This window comes from Coloeus monedula (genome assembly GCF_965178545.1).
Source record: "Coloeus monedula genome assembly, chromosome: 3".
NCBI classification, from domain to species: Eukaryota; Metazoa; Chordata; class Aves; order Passeriformes; family Corvidae; genus Coloeus; species Coloeus monedula.
In genome coordinates this window covers 22,598,397-22,611,758 of record NC_138783.1, presented here as the reverse complement: position 1 = coordinate 22,611,758, position 13,362 = coordinate 22,598,397, and the positions used below count along the sequence as shown (strand labels likewise).

General features: G+C 43.9%; 1 protein-coding gene across 1 annotated transcript; it reads right to left on the bottom strand.

Moving 5' to 3' along the window:
* Positions 1–4,557: 4,557 nt before the first annotated feature.
* Positions 4,558–7,022, bottom strand: COX17 (cytochrome c oxidase copper chaperone COX17). Its single transcript, XM_082278962.1, has 3 exons — positions 6,767–7,022; positions 5,165–5,273; positions 4,558–4,777 (listed from the first exon to the last, which is right to left on the bottom strand). Exons 1-2 carry the CDS (start codon positions 6,883–6,885, stop codon positions 5,189–5,191), a joined length of 204 nt encoding a protein of 67 aa, XP_082135088.1. The 5' UTR covers positions 6,886–7,022; the 3' UTR covers positions 4,558–4,777; positions 5,165–5,188.
* Positions 7,023–13,362: the final 6,340 nt, after the last annotated feature.

Below are 13,362 nucleotides of genomic sequence, written 5' to 3'. Positions count from 1 at the left end.
CTTCAAGTAACACGTTATCAGTCACACAGGCAGGATCTGCCCCACTGCCAGGATGCAGTTACATTTCAGGCATTGACGCAACCCACGTGGTCTCCCAACACAGTATGAAGTCAGCCTGCACAGGTCAGTGGGGTAGAGATCGGGTTTCAAGGGTGGTCATGTTTCAGGCCGAGCTTGCAGCTGCCCTGCCTAACATACCATTCCCACTGGCACCATTCAGTTAAAGACACACTTATTGCCTCTCCTACTAATAGTGCTCTGGAATAACACTGTCTCCTGGGCAAGGCTGCAGCAATGCTTTATGGCAACCTTAAAGAATTAATCATGGTGTCGGCCAGTACAATCTTACTTCTGCAATGATTAGGCCACGTGCGATACAGAGCTGCATGGATCCTAAGAGCCATCCTGGCAGGTTGCCATGTGGGAAGGAAAGAAGACAAATTAAGCTTTGCACAGGGTGAGTACAGTCCATTCAGAAAAGTGCCTTCTGTTAAGGGTAAAGTGTAACAGGGAACCTGGTCTTCAGTGGCCCCTTAACTAAGTGAAGTGAAGAAATAAATCCTACTTACTGAAGCAAAACAACACTCATTTGCAAGAGTTATGGGGAAATTAGGAACTTTCTCTTGACCTTCTCTGCAAAGCAGGAAGGATGATCTTATAGCCTAAGCACTACAATAAAAATCTTGGGATCTGGGTTCTGTTTTTCATATCATTGCCATATACTCGCTATATGATCCCAACAACAACTTGTCTACCTTTAGGCCTCTGCAAAAAATCCATATTGTAAGGAGCCTTGTCTCCAAGATAGGCTGACATCTGATAAAATGGGGAGTTGGGATGTCAAGATTGTGAACACTTAGGAGAAAGACACTTTACATAAGATCTGTGAGACAAAACTGAACTGCTATGAATAGAAATGTAGAACTACATTAGAGGAAGCATCCTGAGAAGCACCATTGCAATTTCTCCTACCTTTTCATACCACCAAAACCCTTTTGCAGCAACATCAAAGAAAGTGGAAGAAAAGGAAGTCATTAATTTCATTCTTCAGTTAGGTAAATGCCTGAGTAGAAAATAAACTAGAACACAGTGTTACTTGCTGGTGAAGGACCCAAAGTCACACCAGGTCTCTGGGCCTTTCCAACTGATTACCTGGGGGAGAGGCTATGCCTGTGTCCAGCTACCATCTGGCCCTAAGTGATTCCCAGGAAAAAATATAAAACCATACCTAGGCCCTACAAACACTGCTTCTACAAACACCAACGGGAACTCTCTCTGACAGGGGCAGAGGCCTTAGCTTTTATAGGGATACAGGGGATGGGTGAAGACCAATGGGTTACAAAGGATCTGCACAGGGTCTCCTAAAGGATTGTGGGTCTGTCTTTTCTCGACGTGACCAAAGAAGTGGTTGCCTTTCCAGGGAGTCCTGCTGGGCGATTGCAAAATCTCTTATCTCAGCAGAGATCCCTCCAGGGCAGGGGCTGGGCATATCCCACAGTTACTGACTCATTAGGACAAAAGAAGTCCTTCATCTGACATCTTCCAGAACATAAACAGTGGTGTTGCAGTGATGCCGGAGCTAGCACCGTGGGTGAATCTGTTGTGACTTCTCTGTGGAAGGCAGACAGGAAGCTTTCAACCCACAGCAGTAACAGCACAAAGCTCTCATTAGAAACTATACAACTTCTCTGTTGGGTCCCAAAGTGACATTGTAGAGAGAATGATACAGCATTTTACAAGGTAGATCTCGAAGCACACACTAAAGATCAATTTAGTGTTTTCAGACCCAAATTTCTAAAAGGAAGATTTGTAAAGTGATTGAACCACCAAGACTAAATCTTCCTTTCTGGCTTGACAGTACCATGACCATACAGATCATCTGCACAGCACTTTCAGTTTTCCACCCAGCAAAAGTAAAAAAACCCTCTTATTGCCAAAGAGACATTTTATTTTCAAGCCTTGCCTTGGATTAGAGTGTCTTTCATCCAGAGATGCTGGTTCATCCAAGATGAGTGTTCAAAAGCTAATACTGATTCAATGGGAAAGGGCCATACCAAAGTTGGAAACAACTTGGAATGAAGATCGCAAGTTCATAGAAAACACCGGAGCAGCATTAAGACCCTTCCCTGGAAGTAAACACATAAGCATTACTACAAGATGTGTTTGTGAAGAAGAAAAATAGACATCAAGCTTTCCAGCACTGAAACAGGCAGTGTGGAAACAGGTACTTCACTGATTTGCCCACTTAAAATGGACTCAACCAGTAGCACTTAATATTCAGCTGCATGTGATGATGCAATGCAGGTACAGCCTGCACTGTGTTTGGCAAATAAATCCTCTGTCCTTGAAAGCCACACCACACAGAGATTATCAGTCCCAAATCTCACAGTAGCTGAATGACTGGTTATTTTGTCCATCCCTTAGGAAATCTACAGGTTCACTACTGATCCCATAAGCTGAAAACTAGTTCAATCACCTGTGTTGAGGACAGTGAAGACCTTGGTGGCTTGAAATCACCTCTTTTTTTATTTATGATATAGTGCATTGCTGGCATTTGTCTGCAAAACTGTTACTTACACACAAATAAACCCTGTAGCTCCAAAATATCCACATTTGATTTACAACTGCTGAGGAAGGTGTCAAGCCTACTCCAGACAAGCCCACAGTGAATCACAAAGGTTCAAAGATGGCATGTATTGTATCTAGCTGTACTGCTCTGTAGTTTAGTGAAGTTTCCTGCTACTGCCATGTTTCACACCAAGGTACACCCCACCCTGTGCAGGGCAGTGTCTGGCACCAAGACTGTCAGTGAGCAGTAACACAGGAACTCCCACTCGCTGAATGAAGCCCTGAATCCCCTCCACAGGAATACCATAGTAAGACATGAAGCTGCTCAGCAAGGAATTTGATTTGACTACAAGGTTTTTCCGTTGTTGCTTTAAGTATAGAGTTGTCCAGTATCCTTTCTGTACCTGTTGCACACAGGTACATTAGCATCCCACTCATCTTATTTCCAAAAACTTTCTAAAGTACTTGCCATGCTTTTACCCTCATGGAGGTCTAAACATCCCAATTCTTCAGTGAATAGAATTTGTATAAAATTGTGCAGGAATATTTTTTCGTTTCTTGACCTGATATAAACTCCATTCTCACTTGGCCACTCCCTGCCCTGTTCTATTCTGCAGCAACATTTCCACAGTTTGCTGCAGAAACCATCCTACCACAAAGCTGGTGCTCATCCACCTTTTAGCGTTCTCTTCAGTTCAAGCTCTGACACACAATGGTTCAACAAGAAATGACCTTATTCAAGTTTCTACCTCATTCAAGTTTCTACCTCAAGACAATAATAAACACCAAGAAGAGCAAGCACCAGGTCCTGCTCCTCAAACAGCTACAGTGCCACAGGCAGCTTTGAATGCTTTCTGCCAGAGCCACGCCTGCATCCATACTCTGAGGCTGAAAGCCAGCGCGGGCACAACTTTTACCTCAAGACAGGAGCTTCACAAAACATTCCCAGAGGAAGAATCTAAACTCTCCTCACGCAACCTGTGAGTCAGTCTCAGCAGAGGCAGCACCAAGTGTCACATCCTAAATGTTCACAGTCAAAAGCCACTGCTAGCTCAGGATATGCAGGGCCCAGCAGGCAGAGAAATGATCATGACAGCACCTACCCCTCTAGCAGGATCAAAGCCGAGAGAAAAAATCAAGACAAAGCATAGATTTTGTATCATCAGTTTCTGAAGAGAAAACTCATCAGGAGAAAAAGTAATTAGCGATACCGTCTTCAGGAAAGTCAACTCACCACAGGAAGAACAACATTAGGGTTGCACAATTACACAGTATGAAGCCAAAAAGCCCCACATGCGTAACACATCAGCAAATGCACCTTGTTTTTCTCTAGACTGTAAGAAGGAATCAAAAGCAACAACCACCCTCCCACTATCATCTCATACAGTTGAAAAACAAAGCCAGAAAACAAAAGCCCATGCACACCTAGCACAAAATTAATACAACAAAAACTCAGCATAGAAAAAAGCTTTACTTTCAGGCAAGTAACCTGTACATACAAGTCACTTGCAGTGACAGGGAGCAATCCTCTGCTCCCTTTCCCTTGAAGAACTACCAGTTCAAGTGAGTTTGATACTGGAAGTACCTGATTTTTTTATTATAAAGAATGAAGCTCAGTAATGGTATTCAAAAACCATCGGAAGAATTTGACCAGAGCAAATGAAATACAGTTTTGACTCTAAGGAAGTTCATTTCGTAAGCCTGTGGTTGCCTTTGTACAAACATAGTTCCAGCTACTGTCACAAACAGCACTACAAGCTCCAGCATGACTGCTGAAAGCTGTAAGAGGGCAATGTTACTAGCACGATTTCACAATTTGCATCAGTGGGAAAACCCACCGAAGTCCTCTCTGTTCAACCACACCACCCCACAGTAATCAGTGTTCCTGTGTTAATGATTAAGCAGGCTTTTCTCATTCTCTCATTCCTGCAGCACACTGTTTTCAGTAAGAAGGGCACTGTCATTTCTTTACTCAAAAAGAGACAGAAGTCAGGAACATTGGTCATTTTCAGATTTTTATTAAGAGGAAAAAATATATTTTCTATAGCAGCGGTCAAGAGCTAGCAGTGGAAAAGCTACAGATGTGATGCATACTCTATCATTAAAGACTCTATAAATAGATTCTTTGTTTATATCTGTTCTTTGAAGTAACTTGCAGAAATAACTTATTTTGCAGCTTTCCAGAACACAGTCACACCAAAGACATCATCTAGAAGAGAAAGAAAACACAGCTTCACAAAACATTGGATTTCCACTGAGCAACAGTTCAACAGTCAACAAAAAACCCAGCACAAACCCACACAAACCAACTCCCATGTGCCCTAGCATCCGAAATCTAAATTGAGGTTTGGAGCTATTAGAAGACAACAGAGACAGCACCATTCTCTACTGCGGAAGGGTGACCCACAGGGGCTGTGTACTGCCTAAGGCTTCACCACCCTCACTGGGACAGCCGTGCTCACTCCAGTGTCAATGAGGACTGCTCTGCCTTCTCTCTCGTAAGGACACCATCATGAACAGTACTCTGGGCCTTCCAGTGGCACAAGCTGAAGTGCCAGGGTACTTCAGAGGCAGAGGTCCTGAAGGCCATACTCACCCCATTCAGTCCTGCTCATCTCACTCATATCTTGAAGCCCAGAGCTCTCATACACTCTTTGTGAGCTTCAATCAGGTGCCCACAATTTTCTTCCCCCTTCTCAATAATGCTGCAAAACAAAAAGATTTCCAGGATTCAGCAAAAACATGTTAACTTACTTCTAGTCAAAGAAACAGAACTGACAAACTGTTGGGGACAATCAAAAATCGCTATTAGGGTCCAGAGATTTTTTTGGTCTATCCTGTTCAGGGTAGTGCTGTTTTGGGAAATATAAAACGATCCCAAAAAGTTACCCAAGTCTGGAGCTGTGCACCTAAAACTCTGACAACAGGCATAACAGAACTTCCTATTAACAGGCCAGGGTCTATTCTGGGCAAGTCCAGATGCGGATTTGTTATACAACACAAGGCTGTCACGTTATCAAACATGCTGAGCTTGCCAGTTTCAAATAATTCAGTAGGGAAGCAACAAAATTTCTCCAGTAAGACCAATACAGAATAGGTTGATCAGTAAATGATACTTTAGTCCAACTTCAGTTGCTTTTTAGGGACCCTGAAGCAAAAAGCAAAACAAACCAAAATACCTATCCAGCTATTGTTGAAAAAATTATTCACCATATATGGTAACTTTTGATGTTACTCATCCAAGTAAGAGCTTATCATTGTTGGTATATCACGTATACCACAAAAGCACTTCAGGCTTGCTTTTTGGCTGAATGGCAGAGCTGTTCTCTAGTTTTCTTCTTAGGTTTTATTACAACAAGCATGGACACGTCCTCTGGCTGCCCAGTGCAACTCCATCTGACCAGCAACATCCATCCTACCACCCTTCTCTTAGGGGGCCATGGATTCACTTTCACTCTACCATGTAATTACACCTGCTCCCCTAAATTTAGCAAAAACAATGTTCAGTATTATGTTACCTACCCAACACCATCTATACCAACAGCAAAGTAAAAAAAAAAAAAAAAAAAAAGACAACTTGGTCATCAGATTAAAGTTTTTTAAACTTTAAAGATTCACTGTCATAGACTAAGGAGCTCCATTTTGAGGATGCATTTCATACTATTTTATAGGTCCTATGATCATGACTAAGTCTATAATTACCAATGCAGCTATATAGGTCACCGTCAAATTTTGAACTTCTGTGGGAAATATCATCCTCTGAGACCCAAAAAAACCAGTCTTTTTCTTTATTTAAAAGACAACGTAATTTATAATCAGCTGAACAATAAAGATGTTACCAGCTGCTAGTACGTGCTGCTTGAGTCAATCAATAATAGTGAAGATTTACAAGCAGCATTAAAAGCCGATCTTTGAAACCTGTTTTAAACTGGGGCTATGAGGTATTAACCTCTTCGCTTCTACATTATCCTTTTAAGACAGTTTCCTCTCCTTCTCCACACTCTCCCTCCTCCCTCGGGTGCTCCAGCACACTCCGTCCGGGGCGGGGAGAGCTCCCAAAATCACGGGCACACGCTGGCAGAGGCACACACTCCTGGAAGGGAAGAAACGCCGGCGGGGCAGGGCGCACGCACGGGCGGGAAGGGGGAACGCCCGGGCGCGGAGGGGCCGCCGCGGGGAGCTGGGGCCGGGTCCCTACCAGGCGTCCCGCGCCTTCTTGGTCTCGGGGCAGGCGCAGCAGGGCTTCAGCGGCTTCTTCTCCTCCCGCGCCTCCCCCGCGCCCCCGCCGTCGCAGCTGGCGGCGGCCACCGAGGACATGGCGGGCAGTTTCCGGCACCCTCAGCCCGCGGGGAGAAAGCGCCAGAGGCGGCCGTGTGGGCGCTCCTGGTTCCGGGAAACCTGGCCTGGCCTGGCCCGCCCCTTCCCGGCCCGCGGCCTGCTGGGAGCGGCAGGTACGGAGCTCTCCTCCCGCCGGCTCCCCCGCCTCTTCCCGCTCCTCCCAGCGGCGTTGGCCGTCACCAAACGAGGGCGGGGGCTGCTACATAGTGGCGGTGCCAAAGTGACATTTTCCAGGGGCGCTCGGTACTGAACGAGCCAGAAGCGGAAGGAGGGAGCGGGCAGCGGGGAGGAAAAATGGCCTCGTCAGGCGAGAGAGAGCAGCTGGCACCCGCCGCGGTCAGCAAGAGCTGCAAGTGACGGCCTTGGGCTCCACGCTGAAAGTTGTGGCCAGCCACCTAAACCTCTTTTTTCCTACTCAACCAGTGGGGAAAATAGAGGATCAGTTCTTTGTGGGGGTGGCTACACGGATACAGCACAGTCATCGGTCACTGCGAACATGAATGTTGCGGTTTCATGGCAGGGGGCCAGCAGGGCCGGCCCTTGGCATTGCTGCAAAAGGATGTGCTCTGATGCTGGATCGCTCTATGCTTTCAAGCCTAATCGGCAAGAAAGGAGATTTAGACTATGAAACAGAGAGCAGCTAACAAGCTCCAAGTGCTGTCCAGGTGTTAGAAAGGCAAATTACCTGTTGGAAGAATTGCCTTGTTAAGGTTTAGGGCTTGACATGCTTCAGTGATCTCAGACCTGGGGGGAGGGTCACAAATCTTGGAAAGAAGGATGCCCACTGATAGTGTACACAAAGAATGCAAAATTTATGGCCTTCAAGGACATCTGGCAGAACTCCCAAGATAAGGAAGAAACTAATAAAGCCAACTTGGCAATTGTGTTAAAATCCCTCCAGCTGGGTAAAAGTTAATTCTGGTAGGGGGAGGTGGTGACCACCAACTCATGTACCACTGACACCAGAAACACACTGATTCTTGTAGAAGACTGAGCATGCAGACTATTTAGCATGAAAAGTGACAACATCATTAACCAATAGAAGATAGAATACTAATTAATAAGAGAACTATGTAACTTATAGCCAATGAATACCAATTCCTTTGTTTGCTAAAATGTCTAAATAGTAAAAAGCTTTGGTAGTTGGTGCTTGATCTGTGGAATACCACGGAACACCCAGGCTTGCACAACTCTAAAATAAATAATCAATGTCTCTCTTAAGTGTGTAATTACTGTCTTGTTGCACACCAGGTAACGAATCTGATTTTTGTGGACAACAGCATGGGCAATGAGGGAGAAGACACAGAGCTGCTTTTCCTTTGTAGTCTGTCCCAAACCAAAGCATCAGTAGCCACTCTTGCTGTTTAGATCTCTGCCACATACAAGCCACAGCTTGAGTTTTAGGCCATAGTCTGTCACCTCCCAGTGCTACCTTTGTGTTTGCCACCAGTCCTGAGGACTCCAGCGTGATACTTGCACACGTAGAGACTGGCAGGCACTTTGCAGAGCAAAGGGATACCCCACACAGGTAATGTGGGAAGGGCAGGCCAGCAGTGGACATGACACTGCTGAGACCTTGCAAAGGGAAAAGAAGAATATGCCCACTGGGATGCAGCTGCTGCACTGGGCGTTTTAATAGGGTGTTGCAGGAGTCAAAAAGAACTGGCAGCTTATGTCGTGTACTAAGGGGATCCAAAATTGTAGGAACACTGACAAGAACAAGGAGGAGCAGAAAGTGTCATGTAACACTCACCTAATCATCCTACTGAATTCAGGTACTGAATTATCCATGGATCTCAGCTCAGCAGCCTGTTCCCCACTATGCCATTTGTCTGGGAATGTTGTTCAAGTGACCTGCACCCACGCAGCCTCCTGGTTCAGCAGATGTGCATTGTGAGGCCATGCAGCCAGGTGTGATGATCTGGAACATGTACAGGTTACACTAACTGACCAAAATATGATTTTCCCGAATTCACACAAACAAGCTGCAAGATAAAAGCTGAAATTGAAACATCTATCAAAAGCACACATCAGTTCTCCAAAGCAGTGCCTTGTTCCTAGTTTGTGAAACATACTAAGCATGTTTTCCTTTAAAATTAAATAGCTTTGTCTTTTCTTCCTAAAGCTTTATCTGCTGGCCACTCTCCAAAGGCCTACATAGAGCTGTTGATAGCAACACAAACTCTGAGGGAAAGACTGCAGTAGAACCTCCAAGAGGGTTTCTCAAGTCTGCAGTTGAAGGGTATCTTTTACTTAGCTTTTTTTACATTAAAAAGACAGTTTGAAAAATATTGATTTAGCTTGTAGAAACCAGGAGAAGACCAAACAAAATACATTTTAGACTATTGCCCAAGCTGTGGAATACCAAGGGAGGTTAATATTTAGTCATCTTGAGAGAAGACTTCAGATGGGTCTGCACAAAGGTATGGCCTCTGAAGACTAAACATCTCTGGAAGCAGCACTCCACTCTAGCAGCCTTCTAAATAGATTAAGGAGGAGCACTGCTATTTTAGCTGTGCTCCCTGCATGGTAATAGTTTGTAACAGAATTACCCTGGAAGAAGGAATCATTTCTTGGTGGGATGAAAAGGCAGAGGCTGGAAGGAAGGAGAAGGAAGAGAATAGCCAGTAAAGCATGGGTAACATATTTTGATACTGATTGCACCAGTTTGGAGTACAATGCAGAGGGGAGATCACAGCCATTTCTCTTCTGACATTGAATTGTGTGTAAGAATTGCTTGTTAACTCAGTGATTTTTGTTTTCTATTTGTCCTCTGCCCGCTGACAGTGGCAGAATTATGTTAGAGACCTATGTGTCAGAATGAACAGATTCATCTACCAGTCAAAGAGGAATAGCTAAGGGCAGGCTACTGAGATGAGACTGCGAGAAAATTGTCAGAACAAGTACCCTCTGAAAGAGATAATAAGAAAAGACCCTCCCTCAAGCTACCATATAATTTGGCAGCCTGGTGCCACATGTGAGAGTACAAGGACTACAGGTAGCACTGGACATTTACGGCTCTTGATTTCAAAGACTAATGGGTGAAACAGGGAGAGACTGCCCAGCTGTCATGGGTTTCCAAATTATTTCCCCTGTACAGCCCTTTATCAGAATTGATGTACATACAGCAGTGGCTCATAATGTGTAAACATCACAGCAGCACTACAGGCATTTGCCATTGGCTTCTTGTGTCTTCAGTTTCAGCCCACTAAAAGAATGGTTGTCCAAAAAAATAAGCACTTGTCTCCAATGGACAGACTGTTCAAGGAACCTCAAAAATGCATTTACATTCATTGTCACTGTTACGTTGGGTAAGCCCCTATCACTGTCAGTTGAAAGTAACAGTCTGGGGTAGTCTGGGGTTTTCCAGACTTCTTACACTTCTGACATGCATGATAGAAGGTAAATTAAGCTGTGGAAATTTTGTGTGATGAAACTGAGCTGAAGGTATTTTGATACTTTCCATGTAGTGCCTGTTCTGGGAACCACTTTATCATCTTGAAAAAAGAAACCTGTTCAATGTAGTCTAAAGAAATATTTTTGTCTTTGATTCAGTATAAACATAAGATAACCACTGCTCCAGCAGCCCAGTCAACTATATGCTGTGTTTTATTGTCAAATAAGTTGTCTGGGTTTTGTGTCAATGCTTAGATAACGTGAAAATAAAGGACTTTGAACCTCTGAGCGAGATGTTTTGTCAGGGCCCTGTTGCCTCTTACATTAATTACCCAAGTACGGGATAGAGTTTCTCTTCCTGATCAGAGTTGTAGACCTACAACTACCAAATACTATCACTCAGCAGTGGGACCAGAGAGAGAATGAATGCTGGGACAGAGGAGTTGTGCTCCAATCCAGTCCAATGGAAGAGACTCTACGGTGACTATTTACACCTCCTCTAAGCTTCAGACTCCACCTTCAGGTGAAGGCAAGGGGTTCACTGGGCTGATATCACCTCTAGAAGCAGTGCACCAGTTCCTTCCCAGACTGAAGAGGCAAATTCTCATGTTTCAGGACTACAGCATGAATTCTATACACAAGGATTCTGTACCACAGGACTGAATCAACCCCTTCCTGGGAGACCACCTTGGAAGTTAGTATGGAGGAAATCTCCTTCCATACTGGCAAGCAAGCCCTTAAAAACACAAGAGCAGAATCAAGATTACTTTAAAGGCTTTTGTGTCTCTTGAATGCTCTACAAAGCCAGTACTGCAACAGATCATCTCTTGCCAGAAATACAGCCAAATCTTCAGAGCATCAGCCTGGAGGTGGAAGGTAGTTCGCAAGAATGAAATCACTTTCCACTTTAAAACCAGAACTGCTGTCTTTGACAGCAAGACTTGGCCCACAGCATCCCAGACATTCTGGGGTCTCATGCTGGGACCAGGATTCTGGCCCTGCCCTCCTCAGTAAAGAAGACAGGGACCCTCCTACAAGTCTTGGTATAAACTTAAAATATATTAATGCCTTCCTCACATTGTTTTCTGCACATCTCTCACCAGTTTGAGCTAGGATTAAGACTATCATCACTTTCATGTTATGCCCCTTCTTGTCACTTTGCATTGAAAGCATATCCAAACATATTAGTAAAGATTAGGAATTTGCCATGCATGCAACACTGTAAAATCTGGACCAGCAAGTTCAGTGTGCAATCTCCCTGGTAATAAGGCAAAAAAGGGAAGCTGGTGTTTTGTACCATGCCACAAAATAATCTGCCTGTCCCACATATACTGGGGGCAGGAACTATGAGCCTTTACACACGAGACATGTGGCAGCTTTTCCACAGTGCAGATATGCAGCAGCTGATGTTCAATGTGCATTTAAAGCCTTGTCAGGCTTACTTCAGTGCTTGTTGGGGTGACTGATCAGCTGTTCCCTTTTGTGGAGGGAACACCCATGAAAATCTGAGCATTCTGGAATAAATCCTATTGCACAGACTTGTGGGAAGGACAGGTGTTTGCACTCAAATGGCTGCATGTGTTACTAACACAATAAAAGAGCATGACAGAAGAAGACAACTGTTTATTTTCTGACAGTCTCTATGCTTAGTAACCTGCATTTGGGAAATAATATCACTAGTCCTCCAAAAGACATGAATCTGCAAAGGACTGTCTTTACACTGCAGTCAAACTCAACTGTTTTCACATAAAAATCAGAAAAAAATAGCCCAGGTTTAAAAGCATTTAGGCATGAAGCAGATACACACCAGTCACCCATGGGGAAGTTTTTTTTTCCCCAGTATTGCAGAGTTACCCGAGACAGCTGCCTATATAGATCTTTCCAAAGAGGAAACCTCTTCCACTCTCACTTCTCATTACTTGAAAGAGCAGGATTTTCAAACTTCTGCAAAAAGACCTATATGAATTGTCAGAACTGACCAGAATCAGACAGCTGAGCCACTGTTAATCTGGACCACTACATGCATGCATCTCCAATTAGTCACCCCACAAAAAACAAATGCTACCTAAGGTCTGTGCTTATACCTCACAGGAAACCTCATTCAGAGCTCAAGTCCAGCCTGGTATTGAAGAAAAAAACATCTCACTGTAGTTCCATAAAATCCTCCGTAATACAAACTTCTAACCTTGATCAGTCTTGCTGCAAACTGGGCAGTGTTTCTGCAACTCTGGTGAATGGTGTTAAGCTGTCAGTCAATTGAGAAGCAGCAAAACTGTAGGTTCACTTCTCTTCCACTGCACACATTCCATTTGTCCTTTTTTTATCCTGTGAGTGTTGCTGCTATTAACAATTTTATTCTGCTTGATGGCATGCCATTTTGATGCATTTTGTGTCAGTGGCACATCTGACTTGTTTGAATCTATTCAAGTCTCTCATGATCGTATTTTATGAAATGTGAAGCTCCACTACAGAAAACGGTTTAACATTCTCAATGAACTGCAGGACCTAACTGGAAGCCTGGAAGGAATCATTAGTATTTACAAATACATGAGTCATTCCATATTTGAGATGTCACTGACTGCAGCTGCATACTTCTGTATACTCACATTCCAGCATCTCACTTCTTTTAAATATTGCATCAAGATATATGCTGTGCAGTGCTGCAAGCTGCTTATAAAGAGCCTGCAACATCACCTATCTTCTGATTCTGTTTAGAGTCCCCACAGCTGTTTTTTCACAACGTTACTAGATAATGTAGAAAATTCAGTCACTCTGAAGCCATTTTTTTCACATCAGTGGTCATTCTAGATTTCAACTTTCAACATCTAATTCATTTGCACTTGTTTTCTTCTGCTTTCTTCTTGCTGATCTTCTTATCAAGGATCTTTAGAATCCTGGTTCCCACCAAAATCAATGGGACTTGACTATCAAGTGCCTAATGGTCAAATTTTAAGAAGCATTAGGACATCTCCATACGCAGGTGGAGTGATTCTCAAGAGAGCCTATTTACATTGACATCTTCCTAAATACATTATGTATCTGCAGTACAATTACTTTTTT

Excerpts from the sequence above, each read along its gene's own strand:
- COX17 (XM_082278962.1), bottom strand. The coding sequence starts at position 6,885 with ATGTCCTCGGTGGCCGCCGCCAGCTGCGACGGCGGGGGCGCGGGGGAG. Across the intron at positions 5,274-6,766 it reads AAGAAGGCGCGGGACGCCTG|CATTATTGAGAAGGGGGAAG; the intron begins GTAGGGACCCGG and ends TTTGTTTTGCAG.